Raw genomic sequence first — 21,229 nt, 5'->3', positions numbered from 1 at the left:
TCGGCAATATTATGGTATCAGGCGCTTTCTACAGCCACTGGTCCGGCCACGGTCTTGGCTGCGCAGTGCCCCTACCCCACTTCCCTCCTACACCTGTGGCTACGTTCACACCCAGTGCTCCTCAATAATCTCTTTGGTTCCTAGGTAAGCACTGAACAGAAAGCAATCAGTTGGAATGCAAAAGCAGACTGCTTCTTATGAGTCACGTTGTTGGGGAGGACAGGGAGAGGATGGAATCTGGCCTGGGTGGAAAGAAATGAAACAGTTCTCTCCATTGCTTTCTGAGCTCAGAGTTCTCAGCATTATTGCAAGTCCTGGGCAGGACAGAACTGCCTTCCCCCTTTCCAGATGAAGTCTAGCTGTTTAGTGCTTACTGGGATGTCACAACAATACTAGACACATACATTGCTAACAATCCAGGCTTCCGTGCACAGGGGCAAGCCATTGCACCAGTGTCCTGGGGGTAAAAAGAGAGGGGAAGATGGGTCTGGTCTACATTTACAGCAGGCCAAGTGAGGTGGACAATGGTGGACGAGGAGCCAGGAGGGTGACGGGAGCAAAGTGATAAGGGGGCAGGTGTGGTTTCTGTGCACAGGCTCATGGGTGACTTCCCTGGCAGCTCCTAAACGCTTGCAGGCAGCTTCACATTCCTACCATGTTTGGGACCCTTGGACAGAAGTGTGAAGGGAAGGAGGGTGCTGAGAACCCGTCATAGGTGCCCCGCTTAACCCTCAAAACCATCCCGGGAGGCTGGCATGACCGCCTTCACTGTATCAAAGAAGACTGAGGCTCAGTGAGGCCAAGCCATTTATACGGGAACAGTCTCCTCGGCTGTATGACTGTACAAATTCCCAAGCATGGAACTGGATTCCATCTGAACTTGGCAGCAAAGGCAATGAACTACTGTAACCCCCTGCCAGTAAGGTGCTTGGCACTTTCCAAAGCACCCTTCCTAGAACCCTCTACTTTGCTCTTACGCAGGAAAGGCAAATTCTCAGGTTCCTCTTGTTTACTGATCCTCCCTCCTCCTCTTGAACTTCCACTCTGGGGAAAAAGGGTGCCTGGCATACAGACAGACACAGTGGAGGACACACAGCCAGCCTCCTTTTTCAAAGTGCTAGTTCCCAATTTGGAAGGGAGATTTGTCCGAAAATACAACAACCAGAGAGCCATTCAGGGCAGTGAGACCCTTCCAAGCTCTTCCGGCACCACCTGTCTAACCCCAAAGCTTCTACCTAAGCTTCTTTCCACATCAGAGTCCTGGCTACCAGCCTGACCCTGCTCTAGAGCAGGGGGCTGCTTCCACCCCCTTGGGCTTGGGTACAAGGCCCGTACACCCTTGTTTAGGACCTGTCTCCAGGTGACTTGGAGTCTGTTCTGATAGCACCTGCTCTGATCTGGCCTCATTTCTCTCACCTGTCCACAGACTCAAACCCCTTCACAGTCCCTTTCCTGTGCCCATCCAGCCCGGCCTCCAAGACCTTCCCAATGCAGACCCAGGCTGCAAATGCCTTCCTTACTTCCCCATCTTCCTTTTCTAGTGACAAGGGCTTGACACCCACCATAGGTTTAAAGTCAGCCCCAGTGAATCTTAGAGCCGCTGTCAGCTCCATCCCCTCTGGTCACTGTAGTCCCGAAGCCTTACGTTGTTCCTCTAAAATGCAGTGACTCTCCACCTGGGTTTAGGGAAAAGATTTTGATTCTCTCTTGGACTTATTCTATTTATCCTCCTGTCATGTGTCCTGTACACAAGGGTGGCTGCCCTTAGCTGTCTTTAGAGGAGGAATCAGTCCAGCTTTAATGAGCTCGAAGAATAATGAGGCACTGAGTAAATAGTAATGATGTTGAGAAGACAAAAACTTGATTGAGAAACTTTGGTCCTTTCCACTAACATCTTATTTTACTGTATTCTAAGAGCATCCGTTTTAAAGTCTCTGGCCCATTCCATTGTCCCTATAAAAGAATATAAAATTTTTAAGTAGGGAAGAACTATGTAAATAACATGCAGGGAAATTTTTCTTAATGGGATTAGTGGGAAAATTCCTGAACATTTTCAAATACCACTTTGGAAAATTAGAGACAACTAAACTAAGCTGAGTGCTGATCAGTTCCAGGGATCAAGCTAATATTTTGTGAGGCATATCTCCCATTTTCCCTAAAACAGATTCAATATTTTTTTTTTTCAGATTCGTTCGTTCTCCTTCTCCACGGAATCCTACTTAACAGATAGCATGGCAACACCCTCAATATTCTGTAAAATAAGATTTTAGTTATATCGAATCAACGTGAATATGTCACATGCCTTTCAAGAGGACTGTCGAAGCCTCATAAGAGATGGGGTGAGATGAGCGCCTGAAGTCAAGTCAGAGTTCAGTGTTCCTTTCCTAGCAGCCCCTAGAATCAGGCTTCTGGCCCTTCCCATTGAGAAACTGTTCTTATGTCGCTAAGACACTGTTAGATTATTTGTAGGTCACATCGAAGTGATTGCATTTTTAAAGAAATATAGCCCTGAGCCCAAAACTGCATGGTCACGTCACAGGTGGGGCCCAGACTCCCCTTGAAGAGAAACTCAACAGGAGAGGGGGCATTCAGCCTCTCTAGCAGGAAAGAGAAAAAGGCCAACTATGAGTCCCTAATCCCTGCTCTGCTCTGTGATAGTCCAGGGTAATGGCTCCATGCAGACAGCCAGCTGGGCAGGGACCCTCTTCCGAAGTTGGGTCCCACAGAAAAGAACACAAGGGGTCCTTTTCTTCCCCAGGCCCCAGGCCCGTCCTGCAGAATCACAGTGGGAAGGAGATCTCAGATGCCCGTCAGCTTCAGGGTTTTCTAGGGAAGACCAACATCCGGGAGGCCTAAGAGAACAAGTAGCCCCGGGACAAAGGACTTGCCCCAGTATGATGAAAAAAGAAACCCAAATAAGAAGAAAACAAAGAGCTTGGAGAACGCTCTCCTTGGCCATCTCCACCAGCCGACTCGAGAGCCGTGGCCAGAATCTGGGGAAGCATATGAGGCGTGTTGTGTTGACATTTCAAAGGCTAGAAATCAACTGGACAATTCGCAACATTTTACTTAATGAGACCCTGATGGCACCAGCTGGGAAAACAACAGAAGGGGCAGAGCCTGGGAACCTGCGAGTCCATTACGGTGCCCTCGGTGCGTCCCAACTGGCTGCATATTTCAGGCTTTAAGCAGGACATTTGGTGGATGTAGGCCTAGCCACCAGCATCAAACACGAAAGCAGATGTTTTAAGCATCTCAGAGGATTCTTGAGGGGCTTGCAGGTCATACATTTCTAGGTTATGAGCTGGATTCTGTTTGGTTTCTTACAATAGCTGGACTATTATTGTCTTTAGCCAAATGAGGTATAGCCCAAATATGCTGGTTATTCGTTTATCCACTTGCCACATGGCCACCATTACACAATCAAATCAAACGCAGCATCGTTTCAGGGTGAGGCCCCAGCCCAACACTTCACATCGATTTTGCAAACTGTTTTTTTCTCATTCCTTTAACTTCTTAATGAAAAGCTAGAGTTTACATCCCTTTATATTAGAAATCAAAGTAACTTCCCCCATCTTACATTTCTGTGGATGGTGCCATTACTAATTAATTAAACCTGCTACAGATAAACATTTACATACATGCAGTGCTGTATTTGTTGTAGTAACTGCATCACAGGACAAAATGTGTTGGGCTAAATAAAAAGAATATAGGGCTGTTTTGCATAAGATTGGAATGGAAACGATACCACAGGAAATTATTTTATGTCAACCACAAAAACAGGCAAAATTTCTCTCTGGCCAGCTTGAAGAGGAAAACTCATTATGACTGTGTTATTGTTCCCAGTGACATTCTGTGTCTCTCTAAGAATCTGGTTCTCTCCAGACCAGAGGGCAGGGCCAACACTCTTTGCCAACACAGACATGTAACCTATAGGAGGAGTACATACCCTGGGCCAGGCCCCTCTCAGGCAATCTCCTTTTCTGAGGTCCCTGACCCAACCCTGCCCACCTTCTGGAGGGCACTCCCTGACCTGGCATCCTTTCTCAACTCCTCTCCCGTGGTCTGATTCCCCACATGCTTTTCCCAGCTCCTCCCAGTGGAGACTCTTGCACTAAGGTTGCCCACTGTAGGAAGGCCAGGCGTTAACTGGTGCAAAACTTCTGCCATTTGGTTACTGGTTTATTGAAGTAAATAAGAGGAGGGCAATAAAGGGCAAATGCTGAAGATAATCTACTTAAGGCACCTGAAAAAGCCTCTCATAAGTTTCATTTAAAAAACTATTTAAGAAAGAGATTTCTGTTCACGAAAAAGAGCAAGAGAAAAACAGGCAAATGGTATGGACAAGCCATACACAAAAGAAGAGATGCAAATCACGAGAGGCTCGACCTTCCTAGTACACTAGCAGGGAAAAGTAAGCTAAAACCATAAGGAATACTATTTCACACGCTTCAGACAGGCAAAAAGCCAAGTGCTTTGCTGGCCTGGCCTGGAGCATGCAGTGTGGAGAGAGTGTGGGTCAGCCTCACCCCTTTGGAGATGAGTTTGCTCCCCAAGATGTGCACACCTGGGGATCCTGCAGTTCCAGTCCTGGCCTCATACCCCGTTGACCCCCTCCATGTTATCGTGCATGGGGTCCCCTGGGGATCTTGTTAAATGCAGATTCTGAATCAGTTGCCCTGGAGAGGTCTCCATGAATATGCATTTCTAACCAGCCTCCAAGAGGTGCCCATACTGTCTGAGGAACAACTTTAAATAGCAAGTCCCTAGCCAAGTTCTTACATGGGAGCACCAAGAGAATGGCAAAGAATTCACAGCAGCACCAGGAAATAGTGAAATGTCGGAAAAAATAAATGTAAAGGTCTTAGATATTGATGTTGGAGCCCACAAACATATTTCTGAAGATGTAAAAAGCCAGTGCCCCTGAATGACAGTTTTCCATTCAAGAAACAGAGGGAATGCGGCAGGGGGCGCACAGAGTGGAACAAGAGTCCTTCTCCTAAGGCCACTAATCACCCAAGGGGCCTGGGCAGGGCCCAACCGCAGAGGTTCTCAGGTGGTCAGCTTGGGTACAGCCCAGACATCTGGAATTTTTAAAGCTCTGCAGAAAGTTCTAATGTGCAGCCATGGTTGAGAGCCACAGTTCAAGAAGTTACTCAGGGGCTTCCCTGGTGGCACAGTGGTTGAGAATCTGCCTGCTAATGCAGGGGACACGGGTTCGAGCCTCGGTCTGGGAAGATCCCACATGCCGCGGAGCAACTAGGCCCGTGAGCCACAACTACTGAGCCTGCGCGTCTGGAGCCTGTGCTCCGCAACAAGAGAGGCCGCGATAGTGAGAGGCCTGCGCACCGCGATGAAGAGCGGCCCCCGCTTGCCACAACTAGAGAAAGCCCTCGCACGGAAACGAAGACGCAACACAGCAAAAATTAAAGTCTTTAAAAAAAAAAAAAAGTTACTCAAAGTGTGTACCAGCAGGATGGACCTCATCTAGGAGTGTGGTGAAAACAGACTCTCAGCCACCCATCTCACTGAATGAGAATCACATCCCCCAGTCCCAGCCCCCAAGTTCTGTGGTTTGAGAAACTCTGCTTCTCCCTGGTGGAAGTGTCAAGTGATACTTTCTTTTCTGGGGAAAAATTCCTGTCAGAATCTAAAGCCAATGATATGAAAGGAGCAGGGTCCGAGAGTCTGCAGCAATTTGGTTTAGTGTTCTTTACCCTGGAAACAAGCATGTCAACGGGTCAAACAGAACCAAGGCGTCCAAAATATGCAGCCCAAAACTCAGTCACCTCTTGTACGAATCTCAAAGGTGGCAGCGCCTGGGGGGCTCTGAGTATGAGTTCTTACTGAACTCCTGCCTCCTGACAGCCACTCTCCCTCCTTTCATTTTTGGGAGCCAGGAAATGAGGAGGCAGCCAGATTTCCTCTTTACAAAACATCATAAATCCCTGTCCTAGGGATTGACCTTCAGTGACCAGCACCAGGCCAAAGCTTGGGGGCTGAGGTCTCTTCTGAAATGCACTAGGGCCACGGCCATGAAGGCAGATGTCAAAGGTTCAGAGAACCCTGCTTCTCTACAGTGAGCCATCCCTGTGAGAGTCAGCATGGTGCCCACAGAGGCAACTCCACACCCGTCATTCGGCGGATAGGGGCAGGTAACAGGCTGAGACTACAAGGGCGAATAAGTCGCTTTGAATCCTCTGTTTGGTAGGAACAAAACACAACTGGTGAACCTAGGCTAACATGAACTATTTTAAGCATCCTAAGGACCAAAAATCGCTTGCTACCCCTGGTTTCACCTTCAGCATGTTCATGAGCAGCAGTGAACCCCTGGGGGAACAGTCTCCAGCCCAGAAAGTAGCCCCTGATGCTGGGTGAGGGGCAATAATATGGCCTCAGCAAAGCATCCAGGGCAGTACTTGGCAACGGGTCCCACTGTGCCCACCCCTGCACATCAGAGTCATCTAAGGGCCTTTCACACCTTCCTGGGGACAAAGTGTGAATTGGGGGAGGCCTGACCAGAAATAGCAAATACACTGGACAGGTGGCTGCAGCATCCCTCCTCCCTAGTGGCCAATGCCGACTGTCCAGCACGAACTCTTTTGCCGATGGGCACAGGTGGGCCCTCGGGGCACCACTGACAACTCACCGGAGCCCACCCCTGAGTCCCTGCCCTTCCTGGGTCATACAGAACTGGAGGGCTGGTCCCTGCAGGCAGAGTCCCACATCCCAACTCCAAGGCACTTACGAGACTTCCGGTTGGCCCGGGAGCGCTTCCTCTCCCGCGGCACCACTCGCTGACTGGGCACTTGGGTGGCTGACTTGACGATGCGGTCCATGATCTCATCAGCTGCATCATCCGTGACATTAGGCGAGTCATCCATTCCCATGGTCCACGAACTAGTGGATCCTGAAGAATTAAACAACCAGAGAGCACGAGGTACTCAGAGAGAAGGAAAACACAGCACTGCTCCTGAAGCAGCCAAGCTCATCAGCCACAGAGCACAGCAGAGGCCAGAGCCAGGGTTGAGCCTCCTGATGGATCTAAGGGTGTTCCCCCGTCCCCACTGCAGGGGCACCACAGTGACCTGTGACCATCACCCTCCAGATTCTGACCTCCCATGAGTCCATACCTGGGGCCCTTACGTCATACTACCCTGTCACACAGCTGTGTTGTCATCTCTCACTGTCGTGGATGTGCCTCCACCTGCCAGGTCCTGTGGTCGTGGAAGGGCAGACTTCCCACGCCGTGTGCCGCTATGTACATCACAGATACCCAGTAGAGTGCTTCCAGAAATGTCCAGAGACATTTGTTAAGTCAGCTCCCCATCTGTGGTTGTATGTGCCTAGTGAATGTCAATTAGCCCTAATTTCTCATTCAGTTAAATAAAAATCAATGGATTTTGTAACATATAGCTTATCTTTGGATTAACTAGCCTTTAAAAATAATAACAGGATTGCCCTCTTCTACCAGGAAAAGGGAGTTAACACAACATTTTCTTTGGTACATTCATCTGCTCCCTGACCAGAAAAAAATATGTTTATAAATAGCTGTATGTTAAGACAGTCCAAGTCTGGCATAAAAGCATCTGCCCTTAGACCAGCAAGAAGAAAATACCACAAAAACATGGGTTCCCGAGTCATATGAAACACTTAGAAATGAATGCTATTTTAATTCATCAAAAACTGTGCCTTCGTGACTGATCAACTTCCTTGTGAAATCTCTTCTCTAAGATGGGAAATAGGCTTCTGTAAGAAGAAAGATGTACAGTGTGCTCAAAATTGTGAATTTCCTCAACCTATACTTCTCTTTGTAATAGACATACAACTTTAAAATCCTGCAGGTGAGTGTTCTCAGACTTTTATGTTTATGGAACACAGGTACCTGAACTTGTCCAAGGTCCAGCTAAAGCTGAAGAACAGTCAGCTTTTCTCAAACCACAGGTGAAAAAATGTTAGTAAATATATATCTTAAATTTTGAATTCTATATTTCTATACTAATTTTTCAAAACTTTCGGTGTTTGGATATTGATAGAAGTAGTTGGGAATAGTTGATTACAGTTCAGTAGACGGCACATTTTATAGACATGTGTTTGTGGTTGAAAGTTCACTGCAAATATGTAATATGCTATAATTTAGTCATAATTTCTGCTAGTAAAGTTCACATGACTGAATTAAATAAACACGTTGCAAAAGGAGTACCAGGATTCCAGTGTTGGACCACCTGCACTATTTGAGACCTGTGGCCACAGGACAACAATGCTTTCTGATGACGACGTTTTTGTTGTGGTCATTTATAAAAATCGTTTTGCGTTACGAGCGGGAGCAGGCCTACAACACTGGGATATACAAAGTCAGGACATTTTACTTTTTCTGCTTGTGCCCAAGGGAGTTTGATCTACTTGCTTCCATCAGAAGACTAGCTTTTTCAGCATCATAAAACCCTTTAAAAATATGTTCTTCTCAGAAACGAATATTTGAAATTGCTGAATTTTTCTGCATTCTCAGGCTGGTCCAGGTGTTCAAGTTGGAGGCAAGAGGCCTCATAGTGGCACAGCTCTCAGGCTGGGGCTCTGCAGAGCCTCTGAACCACGGCCCTCCTCATAGCAGAGCCATCAATACAGCAATTGCTTTTTGCCCAGCAATTTCCTGTTTTCCCTTTTACCTACTGATTTATGATTCTGTGCCTCATTTTGAAATGCCGAGCTACCCTTCCCAAAACACACAAAGCTCAATCAAGTGTCTTTGCTCATAATATAATATAATTTGCTCCTGATGAGCCAGAAATGAAGGCATCATCTGATCTTTCCATGAGAATTACCTATACTTTCATCTTATACATTCCTGGGAATCTGCTTTCACTGTGATGGGTCAGGAGATGCTTACAAGGAACATCTTGCCATTTGTCCAGGACTGTCAGACTCAGTTTTGTGATGCCATCATTTTCTCATGACCTCATTCTTGGTTCTGCTTTCTTATCCCCTCTCCCCTTGGTTACTGTTGTCACTACCCGATTACCATTTATGCCCATTCTTCTTGGTCGTGTATATGCTTCTCTTTCTGGAACCTCTGCACTCACATACAGCCACAGGAGAACACTGCCCATAACTTACAGACTCCAAGGGGCCATTTAAAGATGCCATTCCACTTTCTTCTGACTTCCATAGCTTCTGTCAACAGTGAGTCATCATTCTTACTGTTGCTCCTTAGAAAGTACATTCTTTTCTCTCTGGCTGTTTTAAAGATTTTATTTATATCTTTGGTTTTTGGCAGTTTGCCCATGGTATGCCTAGATGTGGTTTTCTTTGCGTTTACTCTCCTTGGATTTGTTACGTGTTTTAAATATGTGGGTTGATATCTATCATGAGCCTTTGGGAAATTCTCAGCCATTGTTTCTTTAATTTTTCTTCTTACCCATCTTTTCTTTCTGGTACTCCAGTTACAGACACATTAGACCATTTGACTGTGTCCCACATATCTCTTACATTTTGTTCCATTTTTTCTATTTTTTCTCACCATGCTTCAGTTTGTACATTTTCTATTAACACGTGTTGTTTGAATTCACTAATCTCTTTTACTGGGACCAGTCTGCTGTTAAACCCATGATATCAGTTAATCATGTCAGATCTTTCTTTTTTTCAGTTCTAGAATTTCCATTTGATTCTTTTTTATAAATTTCAACCTTTTTATCAATTTGTCTCTATTTTCCTTTATTTTTGTTAACACTTACAAATGGTTAAATTTGACTGCAAATTTCAACATCTGGATCACCTGTGGATCTGCTGCTCTACTTTTCTTCTTGTCAGCCATGTTTTCATGTTCTCTTGGCTCATAATTTTGACTACGCACTGGACTTTGTGTAGAAAAGAATGCAGAGACTGAAGTCGGTGTCATTTTTCTCCAGTCTTTACCCTTTCCTGTTAAGCAGACACAGTGAAGGACTGAGCAGGGTTGGGGCCAGACAGCAGTTTTCATTGAGTATCAGTCCACCCCTGTCTTTAAATATTCTGTCTTTAACTATCTGTATGCATTTGTTGAAGGCGCTTACTCTAGATTGTCTTTGTTTCCTCAGAACTTCAAGACTGTAGGAGATTTCCTGCAGCCTTTCTGGCCCAGCCTCCCCCTCCCCATGCTGCCCCAGCACTTAGCAAATGTCTCATGGAGAAAAATGTCTGCATTTGAAGCTCCTCTAGCTCCAACCTCTCACGCCAGCTCACATGACCACTAGAAGTCCTGCTGGCTTCTCTTTACTGTTAAAGTCACTCTGCGCATGGCAAGTCCAATTCTCAGCCTGTGCCCAGACTTGGCAAATGCTCTTAGAGAGGTGCTCTCAGCTCACCTAGAATTCTAGTTTGTCTAGTCCTCTTCCCTTTCACAGTTCCCTGATGGATTTTGAGAGAAAGCTTTTGTTATTTTATTAAAGTTTCTGGTTATGGCAGCAGGAGTGGTGGCTTGTTCCTCCCTACGACATGCCACCTGGAAGCAGAAGTCTCTGCATGTGCAGAGAAACTGAATAGCTTTCCTTTCTAATCCCTTTCATCAATTAGTGAAAAGGAACCCATATTGTACAAACCTAGCAATATCTTTTTCTCTTTGTCCTTTCCAGTCAGGAAGGATTTTCTATTTTCTCTTTTAAAATTAGCAGAGCATGTTACGTTCCATTACAGATACTGGACTCCATCTCCCAAGGTGGCTTTCATTGCACTACCCTTGCATCCACGAAGGTACAGTGGCTCAAGACTCCTGATGGCTGGGGTCACTGTGGCGCAGGTACTAATGCTGCCCTTGATCTCCTGGTGTCCACGGTTAGCCTAGCAGACAAAGCCTGCAAGAGCTGCTGAGGCACAGACAGACTCATGCATGGGATGTCCTAGGCCTTTTGGGAGACCAGTGATTCCCATCCCCATACCCCCCAACACTGCAAAGCTGCTTTATTTTATTTTTATCCTTGTTTTACACTTTGTCTAGACTGACAGTCACTACTGCTCAGCATTTAATGCTATAATTTTCTTCAACTTCTGACCTTCCCCACTTTCTTCTCTCCTCTTATATTCTCTCCTCTTATATTCTCTCCTCTTATATTCTGCCTTATTTACACACTCTTTCTTTCCTGTCCCTTCTTGGTTTTTCTGAGAAATGGAGGCGTTTTATAGACAGCACTGGCCAAGAAGAGGGCACCTTTCTTTCCACATAGAAAACCAGACGATCAGAATGTCCCACACGAAGTGCTCAGGACTGTGGCTTGTCACAGCTGTGTCTGTCTGATGTTGGTCACCAAAAGTCTGCCTTTGTGTTGCCAAATCGTAATTTATTTTCTTTCCCTAATTCCACATCCAAAACTACCTACAAGTCAGAGGGTTTGGAAAGACCAAATCCCAGAGAACCTAACCTGTGATTCTTTGATGTAATAATAATACCTGCATGTATTTGGGGTATAGTCTGGGAATCAAGACTGTAGTAGGAGGGATGACTTTTCTACGTATCATCTGTGTCTCAGGCAGGATAACACTGGGGAAGGGTGGGTGGAGGCGGCCCTTTTTCCGGCATAGTCTAAGCTGTATATCACAGAGTAAAAGCCCTGTTAAAGGTCCAACGTTGAGAAGAGGAGAAGGAACTAGATTCAGTGACACTGCACTCATGTGAAATAAGAAAAACATTTGGTCATTTATAAAATAGCCTGAAGTGCAGCTCCAATTGGGAATCCCGTGTAAACCTTACGGATCTAGAACTCAGCCTGGAAGCCCCTTCAACCCTCCTCCTCTAGAGCAGCTTGTGGCCCTTGGTTCACAAGAAGCTACAAGAAACCATATGCACCACGTGACTCCCTTCCTGCCAAAGAACACCTGGAACTGCCTTTGTTTTTTCTTTTATGTTAAAGTTGTTATTCCTATCATCATTTTTTAATACTTAACATAGTTGACAACAGCAAAATTAAAATTAAAAAAAAAAAAAAGGGCAGTCAGCAAAGCTAGATAGAAGTCACTGTTGGGTCTTCTCAGGAGTTTCTCCAGATCACAGCCCTCTAGATCTTGGCTGCCTTTCTAACATCTCGTGAGCCTGGATGTTCGCTGGAGCCTAGCAAGGGCCTGATGGGCGCCGCACACACTCATTCGTTACTGAGGTTCTGTGACGTGTAAGGTAACCCATGATCCAGTTCACCCGGACTGCACAGTTTTATTTATTTTCCCACTGTAATTACTACTTGAACCCCTTTTACACACTAAAACATTCCAATGTGGGCAATAAATACATGGTTTCTTCTAGCTTGTGTGCTAAGCAAACACCAAGAGGACAAAGCTGGTCCTCCAGGAGTTCATCCTCTTTAGTTATAAAGTTTTTAAGTTCCTGAGACCTAAACTGGGGTCTCAGGAGTACGTGGCAAGGCAGAGAACGCGGAGGAGGTGGATTCTGGAGGTGAAGAGGGGACAGGCAGAGGAGAGGGGACGGGATGAGCAACGGCAGGGGCTCAGGCAGACACAGGGTGTGCAGAGTAGGGCACTGCCCACAATGTGGGGCTGAGTGAAAGCCAAGTGTGGGAGCCAGGAGGGGACCAGACCCCAGGGAACCTCAAACAACAGCATGAATCGAGTGGGCTGGATCCTGCAGGCAGCGAGGAAACTTAGGAAGGTTCATGTGGCATCAGACTAGACCAGGGAAATACGGGTAAACATTCTCAGATGCAAAGTGCATCTCAATTCTTAATTAAAACAAAAAGTCCCTTCCAGGTTATGAAACAAACCTGGAAACTCTTATCTGTCTTTACCATCTTGAAGTTTTAGTTTCCTCTCTGCCTCCAAGGATTTCAGAAGCAAAAAGGGATAGCGTTTTAATCCAAGGGTCATCAAACTTTTTCTGTACCCCGCCTGAGAGTAAAAACATTAGTCTCTATGGTCCCTGTAGTCTCCGTCGCAACCCCTCAACTCTGCCACCGCAGTGCAAAAGCACCTAGACAACACACACACAAGGAAGGGTGGCTGCGTTCCAAGAAGACCTTATTTACAAGAATAAATGGCTGGCTCAGTTTGGCCTGGGGGCTTTAACCCATGAGGATTCGTTCACAATGCTAATTCCTCTTGTTCGAATTAAGTTGTGCTTTTGGGAAGGGCTGCTTGTTTTTGAGATGAAGCTACTGAAGGTGGGTCACAAAGGTGTGAGTGAAGGAAAGTATGATGACGTCAGCACGGAGAACCCTGGGGAGTGGATGGCCCTGAGCAGCCACTTCCTGGGCACAGTGATCTGTACCCTGTGGCGGGGACAGACACCATGGGGTGGCCACCCTGGGAGAGGGCATTACCTCGGCTTGCTCGGCTGCGTGTGCGGACGCCCAGCACGGGGGTGACATCCTCCAAGGCAGGGGACGAGGTTTTCAGCACAGCCTTCATGTTCTCATGCTCGGCAGCATCCTCGGCATAGCTCAGGCCTTGGGGCTGGCTCGGGGGCGCCGGGGAACCGCTGGAGAACTTGCCAGACTGCAAGAGCAAGGGGGGTTAGGGCGTGAGGTGACTAAAAGCCAACTCGAGCTTAGAAAACCTTTAGTTGAGGAAAGCCTTCTCTTCTCTGTCTTTTGTTTACGTGCATTCTGCAAACAAGTTAGTGATGGGCAGTCAATGAGGGGTCAATGAACTAATGACAAAGCATCTGCATATCCAGGAAGTTCTCTTATCAGAAAGAGAAGCTTGGCCCCAGAAGGACCACACCCATCCCTCCAGGTAGTGGGTCTCCCAGCTCACTGCAGATCCCCTCAGCGGGAGCCAGCAAGGGGCAAAAGACTTCAACTCTGGGAAAAATTCAGAAACCAAATCTGTTTCTAACACCACAGCCTTGATAGGAGCATTGAAATATGCTTGTTTATCAAATATAGTGAGGTTTATTTTTTAAAACGTAGTGCCAGAAAGCAGTTAGGAGTTTCTCATATATCGCTTAAGATGGTACAAGTTGAAAAGTGGGATTCAGTTACAGAATCATACAGTGTTAGGAGTTGGGAAGGATTTTTCCAGAACTAGTCCCACCTCACTTTACAGAGAAGGAAACTGAGGCCATCCAAGATTAAATGACTTGCCAAAGGCCCCAAAAGGCTTTGATTCAGGGCCCAGATCAGAACATGGCACAGAAATTCATGCTGAAACTGAGTTTGGCAACACTCACTACTTCTCCTTGTGTCAAAAATTTAGTTGTTTTCACAAGCATTACACTCACATGATGATATTCTCTAATTCTAGCTGAACAAAGACAGCATATATGTTTTACAAGAGGTATGCTAGAATATCAGGCCATATGCACACAATGCCAAACATCTGGATGAAAAATAAAAAGTCGGTTAGAATAACGTTTGCAAAGAGCAGCTCCACAGACTTCTCGCTCCCTCTTTGTATCCAGTGTATGAGCCCTGGTGCTAGAGCCTGGGACACATCCGTGACTTGTACCATCTGCACAGCTCCTTCCTCATCCTTCAGGGCTGAGCAGCCCTGCCTTGGTCTCTGGTTCTGGCATCTGCACCAGGGTCAGGGGGAGGAGCTGCTGCCCATCCCACCCCTCTGTCCATTTGTCCATCAGTAGGAAGAGATCTGCTGACCCTGCCACTTTTGACAGGGCCTGGAACTCAGGGACAGCTTGGAAAATGCAGTTACCCTTCAGTCAGTCCCTGGCACACACATCATGATAAGAACCCGTGTAAGGGGGTTAGTGATCACATGGAAACCCAGCAGAAAACAGTCATGCAAGGTTTAAAGCACTGAACGGGGCTGACACTTCATGCTGCTTATGTCAGGTTAGATTATACGGCACGCTTGAGAAGGTCACACGTGGCATTCTTTGTGTTTATAAACATCCTACCTCAACTTCATCCTCTTCATCAGTCTACTCGAGAGGAAAGGACAGGACAGGACAGGATGGGAAAGACAGAGGGGATTCTTAGAAGGCACAGAAGTCAGCAAAGATGAGATCATCTGACTGTCACATCAAATTCCAAATAAAGAATTCAGCCACCACAACCAGGGTGCACCCAGTTGATTTGGGAGCTGCTGAGCCCTGCCTGCGAAGCCCTCCTGTCTGGACATTCTCTCCGAGAGCCCCAAGACCGGTCCTGACCAAAGTCAGGAGGGACTTGGAGCTCCAGGCCCGTCTCCTGAGGCTGCCTAGGAGGATGATAACCGGCTTACCTGGTCCCCTGACCATTACAGACCTCACTCTGTGCCCTGCCGCTCGGCTGGCCATGCTCCGTGAAACCACCACCTGCCAGCAATCAGGACCTCAGTTTGTTTACCAGCTTCCCTCTGCCTGTTTCCATCCATCAGCTGTCGCCCCCACCTCTCATCCCAAGTGCTGGACCTCTCCCTTCCCAGGCTGCTGGGTCTGGGTCCCCGTGAATCCTTCTACAGACAGGCCAGACAGGACAAGTGGGACAACTGCCGGGCAGAACAGGTCCTATTACACTTTCCACAGAAACATGAAATTCAGTTCTTTTTAAAATCTTACCTGTCCTTCATGGAGGCTGTCTGAACTGACACGCCATTCTTTTAATTATCACCAGACAAACTGCTTTACGTAACTAAATACAATATCCCTTTTCCAAAAATAAATTGAGGGTGAAAGTCATGTCAATTTCTTAATTTTAAATCAAACACACCCTCAATTGAACTTGTGCTTCCACTGAGGTTACAAGCCAGGCCAGCAAATCAGGCACAGGCTTTTGAGAACTGACTAAACTTTTGGGAGCTGAAATGACAAAATGCTTCCAGTTCTGCACTGCCTCTAGGCAAATGGCCTTGTGACAAGAGATGACTTTTTTTTTTAAGCTTAGAGCATTTTTTTTTTTGAATTTTTGAATTTTATTTATTTTTTTATACAGAAGGTTCATATTAGTTATCCGTTTTATACATCTTAGTGTATACATATCAATCCCAATCTCCCAATTCATCCCACCACCACCACCACCCCCGCCACTTTCCCCCTTTGGTGTCCATACGTTTATTCTCTACATCTGTGTCTCTATTTCTGCCCCTCAAACCAGTTCATCTGTACCATTTTTCTAGGTTCCATATATATGCATTAATATACGATATTTGTTTTTCTCTTTCTAACTTACTTCACTCTGTTTGACAGTCTCTAGATCCATCCACGTCTCTACAAATGACCCAATTTTGTTCCTTTTTATGGCCGAGTAATATTCCATTGTGTATATGTACCACATCTTTTTTTTTCTTATTTTTTATATTATTTTTCTTTAATGGAGTATAATTGCTTTACAATGGTGTGTTAGTTTCTGCTTTATAACAAAATGAATCAGCTATACATATACATATATCCCCATATCTCTTCCCTCCTGCATCTCCCTCCCTCCACGCTCGCTATCCCACCCCTCTAGGTGGTCACAAAGCACCGAGCTGATCTCCCTGTGCTACGTGGCTGCTACCCACTAGCTATCGGTTTTATATTTGGTGGTGTATACATGTCCATGCCACTCTCTCACTTTGTCCCAGCTTACCCTTTCCCCTCCCCATATCCTCAAGTCCATTCTCTAGTAGGTCTGCATCTTGATTCCCATCCTGCCTCTAGGTCCTTCATGACCTTTTCTTTTTCTTTTTTTTAGATTCTGTATATATGTGTTAGCATACGGTGTTTGTTTTTCTCTTTCTGACTTACTTCACACTGTATGACAGACTCTAGGTCCATCCAGCTCACTACAAACTCCTCAATATCATTTCTTTTTATAGCTGAGTAATATTCCATTGTATATATGTGCCACATCTTCTTTATCCATTCATCTGTCGATGGACACTTAGGTTGCTTCCATGCCCTAGCTATTGTAAATAGAGCTGCATGAACATTGTGGTACATGACTCTTCTTGAATTATGGTTTTCTCAGGGTACCTGCCCAGTAGTAGGATTGGTGGGTCATATGGTAGTTCTATTTTTAGTTTTTTAAGGAACCTCCATATTGTTCTCCATAGTGGTTGTATCAATTTACATTCCCACCAACAGGGCAAGAGGGTTCCCACTTCTCCACACCCTCTACAGCATTTGTTGTTTGTACATTTTCTGAGATGCCCATTCTAACTCGTGTGAGGTGATACCTCATTGTAGTTTTCATTTGCATTTCTCTAATAGTGATGTTGAGCAGGTTTTCAGGTGCTTCTTGGCCATCTGTATCTCTTCTTTGGAGAAATGTCTATTTAGGTCTTCTGCCCACTTTATGATTGGGTTGGTTTTTTAATATTGAGCTGCATGAGCTCTTTATATATTTTGGAGATAAATTCTTTGTCCGTTGATATGTTTGCAAATATTTTCTCCCATTCTGAGAGTTTTCTTTTCGTCTTTATTTATTTATTTTTTTGCGGTACACGGGCCTCTCCCTGTTTGGCCTCTCCTGTTGCAGAGCACAGGCTCCGGACACACAGGCTCAGTGGCCATGGCTCATGGGCCCAGCTGCTCCACAGCATGTGGGATCTTCCCGGACCGGGGCACGAACCTGTGTCCCCTGCATTGGCAGGCGGACTCTCAACCACTGCGCCACCAGGGAAGCCCTTTTGTCTTGTTTGTACTTTCCTTTGCTTTACAAAAGCTTTGAAGTTTCATTAGGTCCCATTTGTTTATTTTTGTTTTTATTTCCATTACTCTAGGAGGTGGATCAAAAAAGATCTTGCTGTGATTTATGTCAAAGAGTGTTCTGCCTATGTTTTCCTCTAAGAGTTTTATAGTGTCCAGTCTTACATTTAGGTCTCTAATCCATTTTGAGTTTATTTTTGTGTATGGTGTTAGGGAGTGTTCTAATTTCATTCTTTTACATGTAGCTGTCCAGTTTTCCCAGCACCGCTTGTTGAAGAGACTGTCTTTTCTCCATTGTATATCCCTGCCTTCTTTGTCATAGATTAGTTGAGCATAGGTGGGTGGGTTTATCTCTGGGCTTTCTATCCTGTTCCATTGAGCTATATTTCTGTTTTTGTGCCAGTACCATATTGTCTTTATTACTGTAGCTTTGTAGTATAGTCTGAAGTCAGGGAGTCTGATTCCTCCAGCTCCATTTTTTCCCTCAAGACTGCTTTGGATCTTCAGGGTCTTTTGTGTCTCCATACAAATTTTAAGATTTTTTTGTTCTAGTTCTGTAAAAAATGCCATTGGTAATTTGATAGGGAACGCATTGAATATCTAGATTGCTTTGGGTAGTATAGTCATTTTCACAATATTGATTCTTCCAATCCAAGAACATGGTATATCTCTCCATCTGTTGGTATCATCTTTAATTTCTTTCATCAGTGTCTTATAGTTTTCTGCATACAGGTCTTTTGTCTCCCTAGGTAGGTTTATTCCAAGGTATTTTATTCTCTTTGTTGCAGTGGTAAGTAGGACTGTTTCCTTAATTTCTCTTTCAGATTTTTCATCATTAGTGTATAGGAATGCAAGAGATTTCTGTGCATTAATTTTGTATCCTGCAACACTACCAAATTCATTGATTAGCTCTAGTAGCTTTCTGGTGGCATCTTTAGGATTCTCTATGTGTAGTATCATGTCATCTGCAAACAGTGACAGTTCTACTTCTTTTCCAATTTGTATTCCTTTTATTTATTTTTCTTCTCTGATTGCTGTGGCTAGGACTTCCAAAACTATGTTAAATAATAGTGCTGAGGGTGGACACCCTTGTCTTATTCCTGATCTTAGAGGAAATGCTTTCAGTTTTTCAGCATTGAGAATGATCTTTGCTGCGGGTTTGTCATGTATGGCCTTTATTATGTTGAAGTAGGTTCCCTCTATGCCTACTTTCTGGAGAGTTTTTATGATAAATGGGTGTTGATGTTTGTCAAAAGCTTTTTCTGCATCTATTGAGATGAGCATATGGTTTTTATTCTTCAATTTGTTAATATGGTGCATCACATTGATTGATTTGCGTATACTGAAGAATTCTTGCATCCCTGGGATAAATCCTACTTGATCATGGTGTATGAGCCTTTTAATGTGTTCTTGGATTCTGTTTGCTAGTATTTTGTTGAGGATATCTGCACCTATATTCATCAGTGATATTGGTCTATAATTTTGGACTTTTGTAGTACCTTTGTCTGGTTTTGGTATCAGGGTGATGGTGGCCTCACAGAATGAATTTTGGAGTGTTCCTTCGTCTGCAATATTTTGGAAGAGTTTGAGAAGGATGGGTGTTAGCTCTTCTCTAAATGTTTGATAGAATTCACCTGTGAAGCCATCTTGTTCTGGATGTTTGTTTGTTGGAAGATTTTTAATCACAGTTTCAATTTCATTACTTGTGATTGGTCTGTTCATACATTCTATTTCTTCCTTGTTCAGTCTTGGAAGGTTATACCTTTCTAAGAATTTGTCCATTTCTTCCAGGTTGTCCATTTTATTGGCATAGAGTTGCTGTAGTAGTCTCTTAGGATGCTTTGTATATCTATGGTGTCTCTTGTAACTTCTCCTTTTGCATTTCTAATTTAATTGATTTGAGTCCTCTACCTCTTTTCTTGATGAGTCTGGCTAACGGTTTATCAATTTTGTTAATCTTCTCAAAGCACCAGCTTTTAGTTTTATTGATCTTTGTTACTGTTTTCTTTGTTTCTATTTCATTTATTTCCACTCTGATCTTTATTATTTCTTTCCTTCTACTAACTTTGGGTGTTGTTTTTTCTTCTTTCTCTAGTTCCATTAGGTGTAAGGTTAGATTGTTTATTTGAGATTTTTCTTTTTTCTTGAGGTAGGCTTATATTGCTGTAAACTTCCCTCTTAGAACTGTTTTTGCTGCATCCCATAGGTTTTGGATCACCGTGTTTTCATTGTCATTTGTCTCTAGGTATTTTTTGATTTCCTCTTTGATTTCTTCAGTGATCTCTTGGTTATTTAGTAACGTATTGTTTAGCCTCCATGTGTTTGTGTTTTTACGTCTTTTTCCCGGTAGTTGATTTCTGATCTCATAGCGTTGTGGTCAGAAAAGATGCTTGATATGATTTCAATTTTCTTAAATTTACCAAGGCTTGATCTGTGACCCAAGATGTTATCTATCCTGGAGAATGTTCCATGTGCACTTGAAAAGAAAGTGTAATCTGCTGTTTTTGGATGGAATATCCTATAAATATCAATTAAATCTATCTGGTCTATTGTGTCCTCTAAAGCTTGTGTTTACTTATGAATTTTCTGTTTGGATGCTATGTCCATTGCTGTAAGTGAGGTCTTAAAGTCCCCCACTATTATTGTGTTACTGTCAATTTCCTCTTTTCTAGCTGTTAGCAGTTGCCTTATGTATCGAGGTGCTCCTATGTTGGGTGCATATATATTTATAACTGTTATATCTCCTTCTTGGATTGATCCCTTGATCATTATGTAGTGTCCTTGTCTCTGGTAACATTCTTTATTTTAAAGTCTATTTTATCTGCTATGAGTATTGCTACCTTAGCTTTCTTTTGATTTCCGTTTGCATGGAATATCTTTTTCCATCCCCTCACTTTCATTCTGCATGTGTCCCTAGGTCTGAAGTGGGTCTCTTGTAGACAGCATATATATGGGTCTTGCTTTTGTATCCATTCAGCGAGCCTGTGTCTTTTGATTGGAGCATTTAATCCATTCATATTTAAGGTAATATCGAAATGTATGTTCCTATTACCATTTTCTTAATTGTTATGGGTTTGTTTTTGTAAGTCCTTTTCTTCTCTTGTGTTTCCCACTTAGAGGAATTCCTTTAGCATTTGTTGTAGAGCTGGTTTGGTGGTGCTGAATTCTCTTAGCTTTTGCTTGTGTGTAGAGCTTTTGATTTCTCTGTCAAATCTCAATGAGATCCTTGCTGGGTAGAGCAATCTCAGTTGTACGTTCTTCCCTTTCATCACTTTAAGGATATCATGCCACTCCCTTCTGGCTTGTAGAGTTTCTGCTGAGAAATCAGCAGTTAACCTTATGGGAGTTCTCTTGTATGTTATTTGTCGTTTTTCCCTTGTTGCTTTCAGTAAGTTTTCTTCGTCTTTAATTTTTGTCAATTTGATTACTATGTGTTTCAGCATGTTTCTCCTTGGGCTTATCCTGCCTGGGACTCTCTGTGCTTCCTGGACTTGGGTGGCTATTTCCTTTCTCATGTTAGGGAAGCTTTCGACTATAATCTCCTCAAATATTTTCTTGGGTCCTTTCTCTCTTTCTTCTCCTTCTGGGACCCCTATAATGTGAATGTTGTTGCATTTAATGTTTTCCCAGTGGTCTCTTAGGCTTTCTTCATTTCTTTTGTTTCTTTTTTCTTTATTCTGTTCT

At 44.3% G+C, this 21,229-nt stretch overlaps 1 protein-coding gene across 1 annotated transcript in view; it reads right to left on the bottom strand.

Moving 5' to 3' along the window:
- FHOD3 (formin homology 2 domain containing 3) overlaps positions 1-21,229 on the bottom strand; it is a 493,214-nt gene that overhangs the window by 5,789 nt on the left and 466,196 nt on the right. The window contains exons 22-24 of the mRNA XM_060029530.1: positions 14,834-14,857; positions 13,296-13,470; positions 6,749-6,910 (exon numbers count right to left, since the gene is read on the bottom strand). Coding sequence (XP_059885513.1) covers positions 6,749-6,910; positions 13,296-13,470; positions 14,834-14,857 — 361 coding nt within the window. The remainder of the gene's footprint in view (positions 1-6,748; positions 6,911-13,295; positions 13,471-14,833; positions 14,858-21,229) is intronic.

This window comes from Delphinus delphis, chromosome 13, assembly GCF_949987515.2.
Source record: "Delphinus delphis chromosome 13, mDelDel1.2, whole genome shotgun sequence".
NCBI classification, from domain to species: domain Eukaryota; kingdom Metazoa; phylum Chordata; class Mammalia; order Artiodactyla; family Delphinidae; genus Delphinus; species Delphinus delphis.
This window is presented reverse-complemented; position numbering and strand designations above follow the sequence as displayed.